At 48.0% G+C, this 23519-nt stretch overlaps 1 protein-coding gene across 2 annotated transcripts in view; it reads right to left on the reverse strand.

The window, feature by feature from the left end:
* Positions 1 to 23519, reverse strand: part of UXS1 (UDP-glucuronate decarboxylase 1) — a 56332-nt gene that overhangs the window by 18399 nt on the left and 14414 nt on the right. Inside the window, exons 3-6 of one of the 2 annotated variants that reach the window (XM_069580382.1) lie at positions 23359 to 23407; positions 22304 to 22347; positions 18301 to 18361; positions 5170 to 5350 (exon numbers count right to left, since the gene is read on the reverse strand). In XM_069580382.1, the coding sequence (XP_069436483.1) occupies positions 5170 to 5350; positions 18301 to 18361; positions 22304 to 22347; positions 23359 to 23407 (335 nt within the window). Of the gene's footprint in view, positions 1 to 5169; positions 5351 to 18300; positions 18362 to 22303; positions 22348 to 23358; positions 23423 to 23519 lie in introns of both variants that reach the window. The other variant, XM_069580381.1, reaches the window with a different exon arrangement.

Here is a 23519-nt window from a genome sequence, read left to right on the forward strand (position 1 = left end):
AATATATTGAACTTATCATCCAAAGATGATACACAAATGGCTAATAAGTGTATGAAAAAATGCTCAATGTCACTTATCAGAACCACCCAAATCAAGACCACACTGAGGTACTGCCTTACATGGATCAGGATGTCTACTACCAAAAAACCCCCAAAAAAGTAACAAATGCTGTCTTCAAGGATGTGGAGAAACTGGAGCCCCTGTGCACTGCTGGTGGGAAGGCAACACTGCAGCCACCATGGGAGCAGTGGGGCATTCCCTCAGAATATTAGAAATGGAATCGGCATAGGAGAAGACATTTCACTCCAGGGATTACAGCCAAGGGAATGAAAAAGCAGAGTCTCAAAGAGATGCTTGCTCTCCCACATGCCCAGCGGCATTACTTACAGTAGCCAAGAGGTGAGAGCCACGCAGTGTCCCTGGACAGATGACCCAACGGGCAAATGACTGCCCCCTTCGCCCCTCGTAGGAGGGCCAAGGCACGCCCTGTAACACTAGACCTCACGTTGCCCGTGTCTCCGTCCTACAGGGACACATCCTGCCTGTAACAGTAAGGCCCCAGTGCCCTCGCCAGTCACTGACAGTCTCGGAAGGAATTACGGGCAGGACAGCAGGGGAAACTTCAGAACAAGCATAAAAAATCAGTCATGAGAGGTGCTAGGAAGATACCACGAAGCAGTAATAACCAAGGTGAACTCTCACCACCCAGGAAAAAATGCTCAGAGCCTGCCCACTGCAGGGCACACTGCACCCAAAACAAGCATGATGTTCAAACCCGAGTCGGGGGAGGGCGATTGGCGTGGCGATCCGTCCGTGCTGGCTGCCAGCCACCAAGCGACTCTCCCGCCACTCTGTCTCATGAACAAGGCTGCATGCCGGAACCGCAGCTGGGAAAACAGGAGCCTTGAGAAATGAGCCCGAAAGAGCTCAAGTTAAAGAGTGATTAAAACAGTAAGTTCTCGAGTTCTCCTTTCTCACATAATTAACTTAAATAGGTTCAAAGCAGTGTTCTTGGCAGGCTGTGGGCATGTTATTTTTATGCTGGGAGGAAGACGGGCCCAGGGTGGGGTGGCCACAGTGCACTGGCCCTCCTGTGAATTCTGAAAACCCAGGCAGTCTAACCCCAAATGAATGAATTCAGCACACATGGGACACAGATACAGAAAGAAAAAGCGCTGAAAACTAACAGCCCTTGAGATAATTAAAAATTACTGCTCAGAATCCATACCCCCCCCAAAAAAATCAAGTGCTATCTCCTACCAAAAGGGAAATCTACAGAAAGACAGACGGAATATTTATATCTTCCTGCAGTATTTTTCTTTATACCATGTTTTTTTAACTAAGTTCCCCACGTGACCTGTGTCAAACCTCTGCCGTGTCACGGCCACTCACGGCCACATGGCACACACAGCCTGACCACTGCTCCCCGACACCAGCATCTGTGACGTAAAACAGGGCTTAAGAAGATACAGAGCTTTTCAAGGTGTAAAGACCAAATTTCTCTTGGCACGGAAAATTAAGAGTGGGATTGTGCCTTGACTTCGTCTCAAATAATACTGACTTAATGCCAAGGGGAGGCTGCCTGCTTGAGGTCTGGCCCAGCCCCGGATCAGCCACCAGCTGGCATGCCTGCCCCGCCCCCCACCACGATAACAGGTGGCAACCAACGTGCTGGCTCCCCTGGAGGAACTGCATGCTGCATGGAGGGTCTCTGGGCCCCACGGACTCTGCGCTCAATGCTCACACTTGCGCCATCACTGTAAGTAAGGAAGCTTCTAAGCTGTCGAACGTGACTCTACAGAGACAGTCCAATCTGAGGGGCACTCTTCAAATGACCACAGAAGCGTGGACCCGAAGCTCTCAGCAAATGCCGTTTTCAGTCCCACCTCTTACCATCACCTGGCAGGGTTGCAGCGGGGCGGCGGGTGGGGGGGGCAGTCGGCAACTCCCCCCTCCCAGGTCTCCCCTTGGATTCCTCTGCCTGGTACAAGGCACTAACAGAAAGGGCCCAGCACCCAGGGCTAACAGCCCACCCGACCCACACGTTCAGAGAACTAACTGTGTCCACCAGAGAGGTGGCAACAGTGCCCGGGACATGGCAGAGCACAGCGGGGTCGCTACTGTCCCCTGCCCGTGGCTCTGCGCTCCTGGATGTCCTCCCAGGGCACCGTAGGTCCAGGACCCAGCTCCCCAGACACGAGGGCCTCTCTGCTTGTTTCCTTCTCTGCAGACACGCTGCCCATGAAGCGGGGGGACAAGCTCTCAGGGAAGCTCTGGGGAGTCACAGGCTACACACATCAGGAACCCAGACACAGGCCACAGGTGACGACAGCAGTGACCTCACATCTGTCTGGGCACTCCCAAGCCACGCCCACTTCCTGGAAGGCCAGCACACAAGCCCCGCCCCCAGCAGCATGGGGTAACGAAGCTGCGCTATGTTCACGGCATGGGGGAGACATGTCTGCAAAAAGACCTGGTGCAGCCGCACAACAGAACACGACTATTTTGCCAAAAAGCAAAATAATGATAAAATAATAATGAAGCAGCACTGCATGAATGATACAGAAAGATCACCAGGATACAAAAAGCAAGAGGGAAGATATTCAGAGCAACACAAAAAATGCTACTTTCTCTACTGTGGGGAAGAATCATGAATACTTGCTTGTCTTAACTGGGTCACAGAAGGAAACTGCAGATGAGCGAACGTTAAGCGCACTCTCCTGGAGTGAGGTGGCAGACAGAGGCAAGAGGAAGACTTTTTAAGGAATTTTTTTTTTTTTTTTTAATTGAACCATATAGTTTATATTGCCTATTAACCATACATTTAATCTAAAAAGATCACATTTAAAGAAATTATTAGATGTTAACAAGAACAGAGAGAGCATTTTTGGATAAGAGGATTAATTTTCTATTTTCTTTTTTTATACTTTTCCAAATGTTCTTTAGCATCTGTGCATTACTTTTATCACTAGCAAAGAATCATCTTTTGAAAGGAGAGAAAAAAATTAAGATTCTCTTCTATGTAACTTTTAAAATTTTTGTTTATTTTTTATTATTTCTGGCTTTTTAGTTAGTTAATTATTTCTGGTCTTTGTGGCTGCTCGAACTTAGCTGCTGTGCAGCATGTGGGAGCTCCCCAGATCAGGGATCAAACCTGTATCCACTGCACAGAAAGCCAGACTCTTAACCCGTGACCACAACATTCTATCTCTCAGCCCCCGTGACCCTCCCATCTCTGCAGACTCCACTTTACCCATCTGTGCCCTCTGCACATGGGTCAGAGGTATATAGACAGCCATTCTGGTAACTCCGTGCCCCTGCTACATCTGCCCCAGGTCTGACGTTGGCTCTGCCTCTTCAGGCTGAGTCTGCACTGTGGGCGCGCACCATGCACCAGGCACAGCGGGGACAAACAGGCTGGACACAAGCTGCGCTCGCTGCCCTGTGCCCTCGGGGTCAGCCTCTGGCCTCGGTGTGGTCTCCCTGGTTGTCCCTGGGTTTCCCTAGAGACTTCCTTACCCGGGGCCCTGGGATTCCTTTGGTGCACCTGTTGTCCTCGGAGCCTCCACTGAGAGGAGGGGGGAGTGAGGTGGGGGGAGGGAGGTCCCAGGATGGGGTCCCCTCGTTGTGAACCTGGGCTGGAGGCATCCCTCCATGTTGGTCAGGCTGTGGGAAGGCTCCCTGAGGAGGCTTCAGGGGAGAACTGGGTGCTCTGGGTGGATTTTTAGGAGGGCTCATTCCCCCCGCCCCCTTGCCCCTTGCTGGAAACCTGTCACTGAGAATCCCCTTCATGGGGCTCCTGGAAGGGAAACTTAACACAAGGGCGCCCGACCTCCAGAGCTGAGGCTGGGACTTACAGCCTGTCCACACTGTCCCAGCCCCTGGGCAGCTCCCACTCATTTCCACCCAGCTGGGGTTCTGGGTCCAGCACCATCTCGGGATCCTGGGGGCAGTGTGCCCTGGGCACCCCGTCCCCTGCAGGAGCAGAGAAGGCGGCCAGCCATCAGTCTGCTCACCTCCCAGCTGTGAGGACAGGAGGGGCTACTCCAGGCTCCCAATCGGTCAGACCAGAAACCTGAAGTCCGCCCGCCCATGAAGACAGCTCCTTCCTCTCCCAGCTCATCTTCCGAGGGGCTCCCCCTCCCTTCAGGAGCATTTGATCAGCTCTGAGAACCTGGTCACCGCCCGCTGTCTTGTTCCTAGGGCCCTCTCCTGGGACAGACACCTGCCTGGGTCCAAGGAGCTGTCCCGGGCCACAGCTCAGCGACCACCATTGCGGCAGCCTGGTGTCCACCCCACAAACCACACACCCTCCACTGGCCCTGGCTTCTCAGAAACCTCCCATGTCCTGAATGGGTTGGGGGGTGCGGAGAATAATTCACTTTACTGCTTCCAGAGCCAGTCTGCAGGGTAGATTCAACATCAGAAACTTAACGCTGTGGTGGGTAAAATCCAGAATTGTTTTAAAGCCATAGACAATCCGATTAAGTTATTTCAGTGATTACAATTCCTTCCAAAGCAACAACTTTATTTCCCAATCCTCTAACCCCGACAATGCAGAGGCCTCTGTCGCAACCCCTGTGATTACAATAAGGCTTCCTGTCTGACCATTTCATAATTCATCACCACAAGGGGGCCCTGAGGCCACTGCGCCCGCCCAGACCCGAGCCACCCCAGTTATTAGCTCCTCCTCCACACGGACCACCCCGTCCTGAGTCCGGACAACATCTACTTTCCCACTGGAAATAGGAAATCAGAATAAACCACAGTGGTCACACTTTGAAAACAACAAGATGTGTGCCAAGAAGACGCTGGTAGAGCTCTGCTGGGGAGATGAAAATCAAGTGGTACCACTGGGACCCTGTTAAAACCCACACAGCATGCCAGCCCGGGAGACAAACAGACCAACCCAGCCCCACAAGATGCTTGTCAAAGCAGGAGAACATTGCTTCCCTGCTATAAATATGAGATCAACAGCCATGTAACAGTGAATCCAGACTGTTCCCCAATCCAGTCTCCATCACAGAGGCCAGGGTAGTGCCCGAGATGTGGTGAGACTGTTTCCAAAACCAGACAGGGACTCAGCAGGACCAAGTCAGCCACCCATCCGGGGGCCCTGTCGAGCCCACCACCCACCAGGCACCAACCAGCACAGCAGCCCTCGCTCACCTTCGATGTACAGTGGCTCCACCACGTCGTGGTTGATCAGTTCAAAGTTCTCGTGGCCGATCCAGTGCTCCACGTTCCTCTTCCTGCCGGTGAAGAAGTTGTCCACCACAGTCACTTCATGACCGTCCATCATGAGTTTGTCTGTGAGGTGGGAACCCACAAAGCCTGCGCCCCCAGTTACCTGCATGGGGACAGCAGGGGAGAGCATGGTGATCACTCTGTACAAGGGATGTGTACCAGTGTATCCCCTACTGAACAGGGGAGGTGTGTGTGGGCAGGGAAGCTTGTGTGTGTGTGTGGGGGGGGGCGTGTTGTGTGTGCAGGCAGGGGTGTATGTGTGTGTGGGCAGGGGAGGGTGCATGTATGGGCAGGGGTGTGTGTATGCAGGCGGGGGCATGTGTGTGCGGGCAGGGGTATGTGTGCAGGTAGAGGACGGTGTGTGAGGACAGGGGAGGGTATGTGCGGGGAGGGGTTTGTGTGTGTGGACAGAGGGGTGCGTGCAGGCAAGGGAGGGTGTATGAGTCCAAGGGGTTGTGTGTGCGGGCAGGGGAAGGTGTATGAGAGCAAGGGTGTGTGTGTGCAGGTGGGGGAGGGTGTGTGCGGGCAGGGGAGGGTGTGTGAGAGCAAGGGGGTGTATGTGTGGGCAGGGGAGGGTGTGTGCAGGCAGGCTGTGGAGGTGCAGGTCCTCTGACTTCAGAGCAGGGAGTTGGACCTGTATATGTCTAGGCAGCCTGGATAGTTTAGTCGCTCAGTCGTGTCCGACTCGCAAACTAAAATGGACTGGAATGGGTAAATTTAACTCAGATGACCATTATATCTACTACTGTGGGCAAGAATCCCTCAGAAGAAATGGAGTAGCCATCATGGTCAACAAAAGAGTCCGAAATGCAGTACTTGGATGCATTCTCAAAAACGACAGAATGATCTCTGTTCATCTCCAAGGCAAACCAGTCAATATCACGGTTATCCAAGTCTATGCCCCAACCAGTAACGCTGAAGAAACTGAAGTTGAAAGGTTCTATGAAGACCTACAAGACCTTTTAAAACTAACACCCACAAAAGATGTCCTTTTCATTATAGGGGACTGGAATGCAAAAGTAGGAAGTCAAGAAACACCTGGAGTAACAGGCAGAATTCCTGGCCTTGGAATGCGGAATGAAGCAGGGCAAAGACTAATAGAGTTTTGCCAAGAAAATGCACTGGTCATAGCAAACACCCTCTTCCAACAACACAAGAGAAGACTCTACACATGGACATCACCAGATGGTCAACACTGAAATCAGACTGATTATATTCTTTGCAGCCAAAGATGGAGCAGCTCTATACAGTCAAGAAAAACAAGATCAGGAGCTGACTGTGGCTCAGATCATGAACTCCTTATTACCAAATTCAGACTCAAATTGAAGAAAGTAGGGAAAACAGCTAGACCATTCAGGTATGACCTAAATCAAATCCCTTATGACTATACAGTGGAAGTGAAAAATAGATTTAAGGGCCTAGATCTGATAGAGTGCCTGATGAACTATGGAATGAGGTTCGTGACGTTGTGCAGGAGACAGGGATCAAGACCATCCCCGTGGAAAAGAAATGCAAAAAAGCAAAAATGGCTGTCTGGGAAGGCTTTACAAATAGCTGTGACAGGAAGAAAAGTGAAAAGCAAAGGAGAAAAGGAAAGATATAAGCATCTGAATGCAGAGTTCCAAAGAATAGCAAGAAGAGATAAGAAAGCCTTCTTCCGCGATCAATGCAAAGAAATAGAGGAAAACAACAGAATGGGAAAGACTAGAGATCTCTTCAAGAAAATTAGAGATACCAAGGCAGCCTGGATAAGTGATATAGAAAGTAGCAATTATGAGTTCAAAGTGCACTCTTCGATGGAGAGCCTGACATTACTAAAAGATCCTTGTTCTATATGGGTGGGACGCTGAGCATCACTAAGGGGATTCTAATTCTTTTAGAATCACTTTTGTAAAAAGTGACCAGAACCTGCGTCTATTTGGTGAACTACCAAAAAGAAAGGACGTCATGTTTAAACTAGACTCAGAAACCTCATAAAAAGCTACGATCTTTCAAGCTGTTCAAGAACCAAATAAGAAGCAGTGGACACTGTGCAGATCAAGGCCCCGAGTGAGTAGCTGCACTGTTCGGTTGTGCCCAGTCAGAGATCCAGCCGAACAGGAGTGGGCAGCTTTGAATGACCACCAGGGGCCAGAGATCACCAGGAACGTGCTTCTAAAACAGACACCCAGCAAATGTGAAACGGCAATTATGACTGAAAAATATTTCAACTAATAAAAAGACTTGATCCAGATAATGTAAGTAGAGGGGGCTAGATAAAGTGCATTTTGTTTTTGGAGGGTAGGAGCAAAAATAATAAACCGATGGAAGATACATCCTCTACTCATCCTGGCGACCCATCTCATCTTCTCCTCCTTCAAAATTCACATTCCTGTCTCCCTCCTGTTCCAAAGTGAAAGAATTAACAGTAGAGAAAACACGCACTCTTTTTACCTAAGGAGAAAGCATCGTAACCTCTAGGTCTATGGTTGTAAAACATTTACTCTGCATGAAGTCCTCTGTTCATAGAAAACCTGATGTGTCTTTCCAGTGTTTATCCCAGGTGTGAGCAAAGCTGCCTGGGGAGCAGGGGAGAAGGCTGACTGTGGCAGGGGCAGGGGGCACGGGGGAACGACACACCAGCCTAAGAACCACCTGCCCACCACTGGAGGATGTGGTCAGATGAAAATACAAATATGAAGGTTTAGAACATGCACAGCCAAGAAGCCCTGATGCCCCTCAGTCTCCCATCAGCTGCATCTGTTCTCTGTCGGGAACCCTGTTATTCTACTCCCCTTTACTTCAGGGATGAGAACCGACATCTCGGGGCTGGGGTTTTGGGCCAGGATCCCTGAGAAAGACACATGAGCCTGTCCTGCTGATTCCACAGTCTGTCCGCCACCTGTCCACTTGTCTGGGGTGCGTTTTATCTTCAGTGCTCCTACATTTTCATCTATACACCTGCACAGTGATTTGAAAGAATAATTCTCCGGAAAAATAACTAACTTCCAATCTGGCTCACCTCTAGTGCTTGACTCAGGTGAGATTTCATTGTGTCTTACCTTTGTTTAATTGCGTTTTCCCACAGTTTCTACATCAGTAAAATTACATCTTTTCAGAAGAAATTTAATACCTCTTAATGTAACTCTATATTGATATGCAAACACTTCCTAAAATAAGATATCCCATAACATGCCAACTTTATCTCTGCACCTAAAATAACTGGGTGAGACCTGGGAGCCAGCAGAAAGACAGGGTGTTAAGTCATACAGGACAGCCACCAACATTTCACTAGTCTCAGTGGCGACAAAAAACTGCCTGAAGCACCATTGTTACTGTTTAGTTGCTAAGTCATGTCCGACTCTTTGCAACCACATGGACTGTAGCCCACCGTACTCCCTTGTGCGTGGGATTTCCCAGGCAAGAATATAGTTACAGTTCAGTTGCTCAGTCCGGTCTGACTCTTTGCAACTCTATGGACTGCAGCAAGCCGGCAACCCTGTCCATCACCAACTCCCGGAGCCTGCTCAAACTCACGTCCATCGAGTTGGTGATGCCATCCAACCATCTCATACTCTGTCGTCCCCTTCTCCTCCAGCCTTCAATCTTTCCCAGTATCAAGGTCTTTTCCAGTGAGTCAGTTCTTCACATCAGGTAGCCAAAATATTAGAGCTTCAGCTTCAGTCCTTCCAATGAATATTCAGGACTGATTTTCTTTAGGATAGACTGGTTTGACCTCCTTGCTATCCAAGAGATTCTCAAGAGTCTTCTCCAACACTACAGGTCAAAACAATCAATTCTTCGGTGCTCTGCTTTCTTTATGGTCCAACATATATACATGACTACTGGAAAAACCATAGCTTTGACTAGATGGACCTTTGTTGGTAATATCTCTGCTTTTTTAATATGCTGTCTAGGTTGGTCATAGCTTTTCTTCCAAGGAACAAGTGATAATTTCATGGCTTCAGGAGTGGTAAAGAAAATGCCTGGAGATGTGGGTTCAGTCCCTGGATCAGGAAGATCCCCTGGGGAAGGAAGTACCTTAGCCTTTCTTAAAATAGGTTAAAGATTTTTTCTGGAATAATTCCTTTCCATCTAAAGTATTTGTTTATGTAACACAGCTACATGTGTGCATGCTAGGTCGCTTCAGTCATGTCTGATACTTTGTGATCCCATGGACTGTAGCCTGCCATGCTCCCCTGTCTATGGGATTCTCCAGGCAAGAATACTGGAGTGGGTTGCCATTTCCTTCTTCAGGGGATCTTCCCAACCCAGGGACTAAATCCACGTCTCTTACATCTCCTAAATTGGCAGGCAGATTCTTTACCACTAGTGCCACCATGTAACATAGCTGGGTGGTTATAAAATGTTTCTTCTACTCAGCTTCATCCCCTCAGGCAAGCAATTCAAATAGAAACAGAATGGGCAGAAGCTTGGCACTCAGACAGCTTCCTGAGGCCTCGCCCATGGAACACATCAGGCCCTGCGCAGCTCCGCTTGCCTCTGCGGTCCATGATCTCAGTCCCACATGCTCCTGAGGGAGCCAGCAGGGTCCAGCTCAGGTCAGCACCCAAACTTATGCCTCATAGTTCATCAGCAAGAAGAAAAAAATATCTGTTGGAGCAAATCTCTTCTTTGTGCTGAGGCTTCAACAATTACTGAGAAGGCTTTAAGTTTCAGCAGCCATATGCCAGCCTTGGGCTCCAAATGACTCTGAAATGAGACTTAACCAATGAGGTGGTAAAGAGTGGAAAACACTAAGCCTATTGACTGTAACTGTACAGAAAGTGAAATTAATTCCACAGGGCTCAGCATTAACAGGAAAACCATCCCCCCTGGCAGTGACAGGAACCCTCGAGAGGCTATGCAGGTCTCATATATCAGCACGGAGTGTCAGATTTTCTGATTACTGTGATGCTTGGTAGCAGGAAGATTAGGAAAATCAGCTTTTCGCTGATGTGCGTGTAGCTAAGTCACTTATGTTATATCTTTGCGACCCCATGGACTGTAGCCTGCTAGGCTCCTCTGTCCATGGGATTCTCCAGACAAGAATACTGGAGTGGGTTGCCATGCTCTTCCCTTCAGGGGACCTTCCCGACCCAGGGACTGGACCCTCTTATTGTCTTAGATCAAACATCTCTTATGTCTAACCTGAATTGGCAGGTGGGTTCTTTACCACTAGCACCACCTGGGAAGCCCTCTTCACTGATGTCTCTCCCGATCTGTGCCTAAAGGCTTGCATGTTTTTGATATGACAGAAAATATCCAGAACACAAGGGTACACAGGCTTCAGAGTCTGCTCGTGGTGAGATTTATGGAGCCACTCGAACAGGCAGGGACCTTCTGTAACTTCTAAAAGAAAAGGGAGGTTGTGTGCGGGAAGCAGTTTAACTCTGAGTCACAAGTGTCAACTCTGGTGTCTGGCACTCATGGTCCCTCAACAGAGATGCTGGCTATCAACAGACTCCTCCGGCATCCTAAACTTTCATACATCAAGGTCACAGGTCAATCAGGTGCTCCACATATCTGGTGAAACTAGACAACCACAACTGGTGAAAACTAACTCCAGAACCCAATATTTAAGTCTTTGGATTTTGTCCTAAGGTAAATGACAGATGAAGAAACCTTCACCCAAGAAAATCCACTAAAGTGCAGTCTGGACACAGGAGCCCCAGCCTGCTCACTGCCTCACCTTCCACCACCCCGCCATCCCCGCGTCCACCAGTTCACAGCAGGTGAGAAGGTGAGATTCTCAGGGATGGCCAAAAACAAGGGCTCCCAGTGACAAGATTTGGCATCTCACTGGGAAGGGCAAACCCTGTCCCCAGCATTTCTCATTTTTGGTCCCCTCTGGCCTGGACTCCTGACCCCTGAGCCTGGTAGCCAAGTGCCCCCTTTCCCCACCCAGCTCCCACCTGCGCCCTAGAGCAGAAGCTCCTCCCCACCCTCATGAAAGGCTGTGACTCTGGGGCCCTGGTGACCCCGGCTCAGCCCCCATGTGGCCAAGGGCGAGGCAAGAAGATCAGGGGCTACTCCTCCTGCCCCACCCCTTGCCTGTAAGCAGGGTTCACGCCCTCCTCCAGCTCCAGAGGTTTCCCGTCAGGTGGCTCAGAGACTGCTCCCTGGGGACAGAAGAAGTCAATAAAAAAAGAGAACAAAGCTGTCCCTTAAGGAGCTGACTTTATTTGGAATAAAGGGGGAAAAGTTCAAGCATAAGGGGGACGGGGATGGAGAGCAGCGAAGAGGGGCTGGTGCCCCACAAGGATAGCTGGTTCAGCAGGCAGACCCGGGAGACCCTGGAGCCCCCAGGGTCAGGACAAACCTCCACAGCTTGGCTCAAAGCGCCCTCTGCAAAGGGGAGAGAATTTAACTGGGTAGGACCAAGGGACAATTTAGTAGGTCCTGATGAAAGGACGGACCACAGCACAGGCCAGTTATAGGAGCCTAACAATTGCTGTGACCCCACACAAGGGGATCGGCTCAAGAGGGCCATCAGGGAAAGAAACAGTGACAAAGACTGCGCTGGGACCACCTTCCAGGGTGACCGTGTCCACGCCCGCGGCTGCAGCCTCTGAGGAGCAGCCACCACTCTCACACTCCAGGGGAAACTTGTCAGCAACACAGACCAGCCAGGCCACTGAACAAACACAAACACACCAACAAACCAAAACACAACAGGCCTGGTGGGGAGGGGTGAACAGGATCCAGAGCTGCCGCAGGTCCCAGCCAAAGTGGCCAGTTTTCTGTCAAAAATGTTGAGATGCACAAAGAAACAGCTGTGTGGGATTCACGCACAGGACAGCAACCAGGCGGCACACCTGCCCGCGGGACCCGGACGTCAGATTCAGTGGTCGCCGACGCAGCCACCACAAGTATACGCAAAGAACTGGAGGAAGCCAGCTGAAGACCCGGAGAGAGACTAAAGAGAAGAAAGCTGTAAGACAGAAATGGATGGAGATTCTGCCATCGAGTGCAGTAACCAGAGAGGAAAAGGCACCAGAGAGTCAACAATCTGGATCCAGCAGAAGAACAAACATGCAAACGTGAGGCCAGACCAGAGGGGGTTTATGCAACATGCAGAACAGACAGAACTTGAAAGGGAACGTGAGCAGAGCTTCCAACAAACATGAGGTGCCGAGGACCACCCCAACATGCAGGTAATGGGAAAATACTAAGGAAAGAATAGCTGCAGCTCCCCAAAACTGATGAAACATGGTAATCCACACATTCAAGAAGCTCCACAAGCTCCAAGCAGGAAAACGTAAACATGGGTAGACGCGTCACAGGCAGATATGTCACGCTAAAAATGATGACATCCAGAGACAAAGGTGAAGTCTGAAAGCAGCTGCGTTGGGCTGAATACTGTCCAGCCTCAGGACGTGACGTCATTTGGAAACAGGGTCACTGCGGGTGTGATTAGCTAAAGTGAGGTCACTATGGAGGAGGTCATGAGTCCAGCATGAGACACAGGGCGGGCAACATGTGACAGTGGAGGCAGAGACTGGGGTGAAGCCCCATAGAGCAGAGGGCTCAGGGGCTCCTAGCCAAAGTGCAGTGGAGAGAAAGGCCTGGAACGATCCCCCGCAGAGCCATCAGACAGGACAGCCCTGCCAACAGTGTGGGTATAGACATCCAGCTTCCAGAACTGGGAGTGTCTGCTGGTGTAAGTTACAGGGTCGGTGGAAATGTTACTGCAGCCACAGGAAACTGAACAGGAGGAAAAGAAAATGACCCCTGACGTGCAGGGAACCCCGTGACCCGCTGCTGACGTTTCTTAACAAATGACAGAGGAAGCAGTAGAGAGAAACTGCAGCCAAGACTTACAAACACCGAAGATAACTTCTAGAGATAAAAAACAAAAACAAGATAAGAAACGAGTGAATTCATTGCTAGCAGACCTGCCATACAAGAAACACTAAATTCTTCAGGCTGAAGGCAAATGATTCTAGGAAGCAGGGGGAGAGCAAAGTAATTGAGTAACTAACTATAAAAGGTAATATAATCACATTTTTTCTTCTCTTCTGAAATACTTTCAATTTAATACCAAACTACTTGGCACAGCATTGTGGACACACTTATGGCCAAAGAACTAAACACTTACTGGTTAAAATAAAAATTTTATATGTTTTAGCACTACAACAAAAAAGAAAAAGCCAGTTGAAAACAATATGTATATAATTGTATTATGTATCCCTATAAAAATGTATTATCCTTAAAAAACTGTGCTATTTATCCTTATAGAAACATATTTGACAACAATAAAACAAAGAAAGTAGGTGAGAGCAAAGTCGTTTGCAGTAAAGAAATGACACCAAAGTTAATTCAAATCAGGAACAAAAAAAGCAAAGTGGACTTGGTGATAAAAAGATTAACATTCTGTAAAGAAATGGCAACCCATGCCAGTACTCTTGCCTGGGAAATCCCATGGACAGAGAAGCCTGGCAGACTACAGTCCATGGGGTCACAAAGAGTTGGATACAACTAGCAAGTGAGCAGCAGCAGCACACATGGTCTAAAGGGGTCACTGGAGACTCAAAGGTATAACACACTGAATGTAAAAATGTAAAATACAGTATCACAGAAATAGCAATAAGAAAGAGGGAGTGGCTGTAATGCTACCAGACAAATAAAGTTAAAACAAAAAATGTTCACAGACAAAGAGGGGGCACTGTGTAAGGATAAAAGAGTCAATCTATCAAGTGAATACAATAGGTATAAACATTTACACACCTAACAACAGAGATACAAAATATGTAAAGCAGAGCTGAAAGAGCTGAAGAGAGAAACAGAATTCAATAGTAACCGGAAACATCAGCATCTCATTCTCAACACTGCACAGAACTACGCAGCAGAAATAAAGGAAATCAACGCTCAAAAAGTACAAGCCCGCGGGACGTGCCAGATGCCTCTGCAACACTCCATTCAACAGCAGTATAATACACAGTTCTTCTAACACATTATTGACCAGGGGATCTTTGTAGAAACCAACACCTGTGTCAGTAATTTGTTATATAAGTGAATATTGATACATCTCAGATCAATACCATTTGGGTAACAAAAGGCATATTAATACATCTCTGGTCAAGTTGTTAAGAGAACAGGAAATATTCTCTAAGACAGACCATATTCTAGGCCACTAAACAAGCCTCAATAAATTTAAAGGGATTCAAATCATACAAAGCATGTTCTCTGAGAATAAGGGAATGAAATATAAGGCTACAGTCTTACATTTGTTGTTTAGTCACTAAGTTGTGCCCAACTCTTTTGCCAGCCCCATGGACTGTAGCCCACCAGGCTCCTCTGTCCATGGGGTTTCCCAGGCAAGAATACTGAGGCAGGTTGCCCATTTCCTTCTCCAAGGGATCTTCCTGACTCAGGAATCAAACCCATATCTCCTACACTGGCTGGTGGATTCTTTACCCCTGAGCCACCTGGTAAGTCAAGTACTGTAGTGTGTATCTACTGAAAAAAAAATCCACCAGTGCAGCTCAAACCCATGTTGTTCAAAGGTCAATTTAACATGAAATCTACACAAAGTCTTCCCAAAAAGTAGAAGAGGAAGAAACACTACTCCACTTATACAAGGCCATTACACCTCTGAGGCAAAAACTAGGAAGAGACATCACAAGAAAGTAAAGTTACAGACCAATAGCTCTTGTAAACACAGACATAAGAATTATCAAAATACTAGCAAATGGAATACAGCAAGATATGAAAAAGGATTATACGTGGTAATCAGCTGAGATTTATCCTGGGTATGCAAGATGGGTTGCAAAATGAATAAACTAGGAAGAGACGGGAAATTCCTTAGTCTGATAAAGGCACCTCTGAAAACCCACAGGTAACACCATATTCAATGGTGAAAGGCTGTAACCTCTCCCCTGAGATCAGGAACAAGACAAGGAGGTCTGCTCTTCTCACTTCTATTCAGGATCAAGTGTTAGAAATTCCAGCAAGGACAATTAGGCAAGAAAGTGAAATACAATGCATCTATATTGAAAAGGAGGAAGCTAAACCACCTGTATTTACAGGTAACATGACCTGCATGAAAATACTAAGGAATCCACTTAAAACTATTAGAACTCATCAGTGAATTCAGCATGGCTGCAATACATTAAGAAAATACAAAAATTAATTGTGTTTCTATTTACCAAGAGAATTTCTTTTTTGGTTTCTTTAGTCACTAAGTTGTGTCCAACTCTTTGTAAACCAATGGACTGTAGCCTACCAGGCTCTTCTGTCCATGGGCTTTTCCATGCAAAAACTGGAGTGAACTGCCATTTCCTTTTCCATGGGATTTTTCCGACCCAGGAATGGAATCCACGTCCCTGCATGACAGGTGGATTTTTCACCACTGAGCCACCAGGAAAGCAACAAGAAAAAATGAAACTGACAATTCAATTTATACTAGCACCAAAAAGGATAAGACACTTTAGAATAAATTCAATGAAGGAAGTACAAAATTTATATTCTGAAAACCACAAAAGAAAAAATTAAAAGAAAGTAATGAAGACCTACATAAATATAAAGACACCCCATGTTCAAGAACTAGAACACTATTAACATGGCTATATGTCCCAAACTGACCTACAGATTGAATTCACCTCTATCAGAATCTCAGCCAGCTTCTTTGTGGAAAATGACAGGCTGATCTTAGAATTCACAAGGAACTGTAAGGGGTCCAGAACAGTCAAAACTATCTTGAAAAAGAAGAACAAAGTTGAAGAACTCACAACTCCCAATTTTAAAACTTACTACAAAGCTACAGTAATCAAGACCGTGTGGTCCTGGCACAAAGACAGACATCAGTCAATGGACAGAATTGAGAGTTCAGAAATAAACATTCGGGTTTATGGACAGTTCATTTTTTATAAGGGTGGCAAGACAATTTGATGGGTACTGGACCACTGGGCAGTCAGATGCAAAAGGATGGGAGACCCTTATCTAAATCCACATATAAAAATGAACACAAAATACCTAAATGTCAGAACTAAACCTATAAAACTCTTAGCAAAAAGCATGGCAAATCAGTGACCTTGGATTAGACTATGTCTGCTTCAATGTGACATCAAAGCACAAGGAACAAAAGAAAAAATAAACTTCATCAATATTTAAATCTTTTGAGCTTCAAAGAATACCATCAACAAAAGACAACAAACAGAATGGCAAAAACAAGATATCTGCATATCATGTATCTGATAAGAAACTTGTATCTAGGATAAAGAACTCTTATAACACAAAAATGAAAAGAAAAAGAATCCAACTTTAAAATGGGCTAAGGGTCTGAAAAGACATTTCTCCATGGAGATAGAAGAAATGGCCAACAGGCCCATTAAAAGACGCTCGACATCATCAGCCACTGAGAAACTCAAATCAGAACCACAATGAGAGGACGTCCCTGGTGGTGTGGTGGTTCAGACTGCGCTCCCAATGCAAGGGGCCCCGGTTTGATTTCTGGGTGGGGAACTAAGATCTTGCGTGCTGCACAGAGAGCCAATATAAATAAATGAAGAGACATTATCTGAAACAGACACACAATTAGACACCATGTGACACCATGAGGAGGGCTACCGACAAGAGACATATGATGACAAACGCTGGCAGGGGCAAGGAAAGATGGACCCCGCACACACTGAAGTTTGTAATGGGATGTGAAACGGTGCAGTCACTTCACCAAAAGGTCTGGCAGTTCCTCTAAAGGTTAAACAGAGCTGCCATGTGACTCATAGGATAAATGGATAAAGTGTGGCCTATCCATACAATGAAACATTACTTGTAATAAAAAGATATGAAGTACAGATAAATACTGCAATGTCCGCAGATGCTCCGTCGTGTCTGACCCTTTGCGGCCCCATGGGCTATAGCCCACCATGCTCCTCTGTCCATGGGATTTCTGAGACAAGAACACTGGGTTGCCATTTCCTTCTCCAGGGGATCTTTCCAATCAACCTGGGGATTGAACCTGTGTCTCCTGCACTGGCAGGCAGAGTCTTTAAAACTGAGCCAGCTCAGAGGCCCATTGCAACATGAATAAATCTTAAAAAATCACTAAGTGAAAGAAGTCAGTCACAAAAGGCCAAATTGTGCATTATTCCACCTGTATAAGCACCCAGAGTTGACCCATGTCCACAGACAGAAAGTAACCCCATGGTTGCCTCAGGGTGGCAGGGCTGGGGGAACGGGGAGTGACTGCTCATAGGCTTGGGGTGTCTTTGGGGACAAGATGTTCGGAAGCTGGTGATGGCTGCACAACTGTGGACATGCTAGAACTAACGAAATATACACCTCAGGGCATATCACATCTCAACACAGCTGGCACCCGCTCAAAACGCAAAGGTGCCAGTCTCTGGGAACACACTTTCCTACACAACACCCACATGGGGTTGAATTTGTGGCTCATGCGGTGAATTTGTGTTCATGTTTAACAAGGCAACCACTAGCCGGGAAAGCCCTCGACATATTCATCAAGGTGGTCTGTGAACCAGAAAAGGTTTTTTAAGACCACTGTTCTGGGAACCGTTTCACATTTCTTCAAAAAGTTAAACACAGGGTCACCACATGACCTGGTAAATCCTTTCCCAGGTATATATATGCCTAGAGGAACAAGAAAACTATGTTCACAGAGCCTTTATCTTATGTTCACAGTAACCTCAAAGCAGAAACCACCCTAAATGCCCATCAAATGATGACTGGATAACCAAAACATGGCCCAGTCTCATGATGGAATACTATTCAGCCAGAAAGAGGAATGGAGCCTGGATTATCTGCAGCATGGATGAACCCCAGAAACATTACTCAGCTTAAGAAAAAGACCACATATTACAACATTTGAAATACACAAAACAGACAAATCCATAGACAGAAAGTCATTCCTGCGTTTGCTAGGAGCTTTGGGGACAGAGGGGTGGGTTAGGAGATGACTACTGATGGGCATGGGGTTTCTCTGAAATCAGGATGTGAACAAACCATAAATCACTGAACTGTACCAGTGACTTTTATGGGTTGCAAATTACATTTCCATTTAAAAAGCAAATTCCTTGATATCGCCAACATAAATCAGATGTGTAAACTTACCAAAATTCTTTTACGGTCCTTTTCTGATAAAAATTTTACTGGCGGGTATTTCTGGGTGAAGCTGTAGAGCATAAAGAGGTTATAAAAGAAAAAGTCAAACATCTATGTGAGTCTTTTCTCCACCTGGCCCCAAAACAAACGCGGACGTGAGAGCTGCTACTGTTTGGTCCCCTCTCCTTTCCAAATGAGTGCTGTAGGAACCAAGCTCTCACTGGCTAACTTGAGTTCAAGATGAACCTGCTCCCTGCCTAGGATCAACAGGTGTGACTAGAGATGTTATCCCTGGGTGGGGAAAATTGAAGGATGGATCAGCCACTGGCAGCCAGAGCTAAACGCAAACCAGAGATCACGGCATTGAGATGCTGGGCCCGGGCCGGGGAGGGAGACGCCGGCTGTGTGGGGTCACAGACCCAGCCCGGCCAACTATGCCTCTGAGAGTGAGAGAGGAAGGTGCTGACCACAACTCTGTCTGCCTATCCCCTGACTAGGCAGCTTCACGATTCCAGCCTCCCCTGCCCAGAGGTCCCGGGACAAAGTGACTGGGAATCAGTCCTTCCCACTCCCCAGAGTCCATCTGATCTGGTCTTGAGTCTCGTCTTCTTTCAATGCCTCCCACCCCTGTGAAGGCACTACCAGTCCCCCAGCCCATATGGATGTCCCAGGACCTGTACAGCACAAACAGCACACAAGTATCAAATGAGACTCGATAAATGCAGATTGGAAATATCCCCTTAAAGTGACTCAGTCAGAAACAAAACTGCTTTAAAGAAACGTGGAGAGACCAGCTCTGGAGTCATTATTTTAATTGGAGAGATGCTGGGCGGGGGCCCAGTCTCCATCCTGTCCACCTCCCCAGCACACCCAAGATATGGAACACATCCTCTCTGTGCTGGTGGAATTGGACAGAGTAGGACAGGTCCTCGGACAGACACCGGGGCTGGGAGCTGGGCATGGGGGGGGTGGGGGTCCTCTGACCGGGCACATGATTCCCCCATAAGCACTTCCAGACTCTCAAGACGTCAGTTCCCTTTGCAAACATCAAACACAGGCAGACAAGTGGGAGATGCCCAGGGGGTGGATGAGAATTCCACACTCACTGTTAGTTCTGTGACCCCCACTCCCCCTCCAGGAGAAAGACCCCCCAGGTGCTCCAGGCACACGGGGACTCCCTGCTCTGTGGAGCCAGGGGCACCCACAGGCCACCTGAGCTCTGGCTGCCATGTAACTGCTTGATGCAGTGGAGGTGGGAGGACAGCAGAGCAAAGCCCGGCACTGGCCAGGGCACCTCACACCTGCCCGGCCCCCTTCTGCGTGTGAGGACCCCACACCCCTGGCTCAAGTCTCAGTCTGAGCTCCCAGCGGCTTCACGCACAGCCGACCCGGCTCCGTCCCACCTCCCAGGCCTGCCAGTCTGCGCCTTCTCCCGATCCTCCTGGCGCCTCCCTTCCTTCACCCACTGAGGTTCATCCCCTGCAGTGTTTATAGACAGTGTCACCGGGAGCGGACCAGGGCTGCACTTGGGACAGAAGGGGCGGGAGGAACAGTGGGTGAGGCAGGGGTGGGGCCCAAATGTGGACACTGAAATCCACGTTCATCCAAGTGATGAGCTTAGAACAGTACCTGAGCAAAAACTTAACATAGAATTAGATATGCTATCTATACATGGGGCTTCCTTGGTGGCTCAGTTGTAAACAAATTTCAAATCCTGCCAATGCAGGAGACACAGAAGATGTGGGTTCGATCCCTGGGCTTGGAAGATGTCCTAGATGAGGAAACAGCAACCCACTCCAGTATTCTTGCCTGGAGAATCCCACGGGCAGATAAGCCTGGTGGGCTACAGTCCATGGGGGTTACAAAGAGTCGGACAGAACTGAGCAACAATTTAACCCAGGCAGAAACAGCAAACATTTTCTTGCAGGAAATAAACTTAAAAGAAAACTGCTTCAAAGAGTGTGTGCTACGCCTCTGGTTTACAAAACACGAAAACACAACACTAGCTGGGTTTCGCGCCTTGTTTCTCTTCCATGTGTAGCGACTGAGTTTCAGACCCCACATATGTGACTGTGTTACTAAACTTTGAAAAAATGATCTCACTGCCCTCATTTCTTGCTTTGAGAACCCAGAGCACAGAGGTCCAGGAGCCAAGCAATGGCCCGCCCAGGCCACAGTGACAGAGCTGGGTGACCAAGGTAGCCAGGCCCGGGGCCCCATGCTGGGTGAGCAGGGCAAGGACAAGGCATGGGCTTCTTCTAAGCCTGGAGCCCCTTTAAAACTCTGCTCAGGTGTCGGCTCAGCCACGTATCTGTGTATTCAAGCACCTTCTCCTGAGCACCTATTCTAGGCCACACTCTGTCCTGGGGACACACTGGCCACAGGGCAGACGTGGGAGCCCACCCACCAGAGCCTATGTTTCTGAGTGAGAAGCAGCGAGAAGACAGGAGGAGTTGTGAATTCAGTAATAATGGACCTTCCTTCACCCCCAAATCAATCCTGCAGTCATTACTTACCCTATTTCAGACTCGAACCTTCCTGTTTATTAGCACAGCCTCAATACTTAGAATTTTTTTTTTTATCAAAGGTTTTATTTTTTTGGCCGTGCTGCATAGCATGTGGGATCTTAGTTCTTCAACCAGGGATCAAACCCATGTCTCCTGCAGCAGATGCTCTGAGTCTTAACCACTGGACCACCAGGCAAGTCCCTAGAATTTTAATTAGCATTGAAAGTGAAAGTGTTAGTTGCTCAGCCGTTGACTCTTTACAGCTCCACAGACTGTAGCCCACCAGGCACCTCTGTCCATGGCAAAAATGTTGGAGTGGGTTGCCATTTCCTTCTCCAGGGTATCTTATCGACCCAGGGATTGAACCCAGGTCTTCTGCACTGTAGATGGATTCTTTATCGTTTGAGCTACCAGGGAAGCCCTAATTATCTTTATTACCTGCTATCTATCCAAAGAATATTAAAAGATGGGGAGATGGAATCAAGCACATAATCAAGTTATTAGGGCGTGTGATCAAGAAGACAGAAAGACTGCAGAGTCACAACACTGTGGATCAACTATACTTCAGGAAAATTTTAAAAAGAAATCAAACTTGCCTGCATATGAGAACAACTTGGGGAAATTTGCAAATCCCCAAAGCCCAGTCTGCATGCTCAGTTACATCATAACTTCACGGAGTACGGCCCAGGGGGTCAGTACTCTTTTCTTAAAAAAAAAAAAAAACGGTCCATAGCGTCCACAACCCAGGCTCCTGAGATAGCACTGATCCCCGAGTCTTCCTGTGTAAACGGGCCCTGACCTCTCAAATGCATCCTTCCTTCTTGTGGGCCCAGGGCCCCCACGTAATGAGTTCACGTTCCCTTCAGGGCCGTTCTTATGCTGCCAGGGTCAGGACGGCTGTGTGGACATCCCTAACACAAAGGCAGGAAACATGAAACGAGACAGAGCTCCATCGGTTTCCAGCACAAGGTCACATCCACATCTGCCTTTCTAACTCCACCAGCAACCTGGTCAGCCAGAGGGCACCTGCCTGGCTCAACTACCTGGGGGACAGAACTCTTCAGGATGAGTCACCAGGGAAGCAGCCCCAAGTTACAGGTAACTCTCCTGTTTGACGGGAATGAGTTACCAGAAAATTCTTCAGGACGATGGTCATACGTGTGGCACCGAAAGGAGTCACGCAATTCTCATATTTCAAGAGATCCTGTGTGCAAAGCCACTGTCTTAGAAAAGTTACCCAAATGATTCACTTTCTTTTCAAAAAAGTTAATGTGAAAATGATCACTGGTGGGCAGATTTTTTTTCTCTTTCCGCCAACCTAAAACTTGTGGTGGGTTTCTTCTTAAACTGTTTATTTTAAAGCTTCAATTAAAATTGCTCAAACTATGGCAGTCCTGTCAAAGGTAGAATTTCTGAATCCCATCCACTGAAATGTTATAGGCAGTATAACTTCAGCACCAAATGGTGGCAAGAAAGATTAAACCATAAATAACAGGTACACATACCTCTTTTCCAAATCTCTGATTTTCTCCCTTAGTGGTTCAATGATCTGAAACAAAAATAACCAGAATCAGTTCTGAAGCAGAAACACAGTCCTCCAGCACTTCCACCCACTCTGATGTTCCAGGAGGATGGGACATGACACAAACCCGATTTCCAATTACTTCTACGATCCACCTCCAGCTTGAAATTAAGTCAGAGCCCCTAAGTCACAATTCCAGAACCAAGATGCTGAACTGCATGCTGGAATCTCTGACTCCAGAGATGCCTGAACTCTGAGGAAATTCACCTTCTTCCTTCCAGACCACACGGGCATTGTTCGATGTGGTGCAGGCTCACAAAAGCAGGTGAATCTCCACCCCTGCCTCTCTTCATGTGAGACAGAGAACCGCCAGGAGCTGCCTGTGTGTCACCTGCCGTCAGCCCAGCACACACGTCCACCGCAGGCTGTGTGTCCACCGCACCCACATGTCAGGGCTGGGGCTGTGTGGAACAACCAGCACTTGGCTTCCAATCCCAGTGAGCGACCCCCCAACCAAGTCGTGTTAAAACAGTCTGTCTACACAGACACTGGACTAAAACACAAGCAACTGTTCTAAACAGAAGGTGTGGAGCAGGCCAGACTTCCCGGCTCTGGTCGAGGCTCCCCCGACCCGCGTGCCCCCGCTGCCCTGTGAGCTCCCAGGGTCCTGGCATCTGAGCCCAGCCATGTTTCCATCTACACCGGCTCAGGCGAGCAGAGGCGGACCCCTGTCTCCATCCAGGTAAAGATCCTCACTGCCCTTTCTCTTCGGAACCCTGGAAAGGCTCTCCTGAAAAGTCACATAAAAGCGTGAATCCATCTTGCCTGTGGGGCAGAATTTAACATATCGCACCATTATAAATGGGCAAAGCTGACACAGAGGTGCATCCACAGCCTCACAGACAGCAAGTCTCCTCTTAAATAAGGTAGGGGATCACGGTTGGCATGATGTGGCCACAATAAAGGTACCGGCACAGACAAAGGAACTAAGTGGAGAGACAGCAGACAGAGCGGGAACAAAACAGAGAGGAGACTCACCTCTTCGATCCTGCTCTCAATTCTGAGCTCCCCGTTTTCCTGGATGGACCTGTTGAGTAGAACACTGCAAGACTGAGACAGACTGAAAGATCTGTGGCCACGAGGTCTACTTCTGAACAAATCACCGCAGCATGCAGCACAGCAGTGCAGAGCATCGCCTC

This window comes from Ovis canadensis, chromosome 3, assembly GCF_042477335.2.
Source record: "Ovis canadensis isolate MfBH-ARS-UI-01 breed Bighorn chromosome 3, ARS-UI_OviCan_v2, whole genome shotgun sequence".
Lineage (NCBI taxonomy): Eukaryota > Metazoa > Chordata > Mammalia > Artiodactyla > Bovidae > Ovis > Ovis canadensis.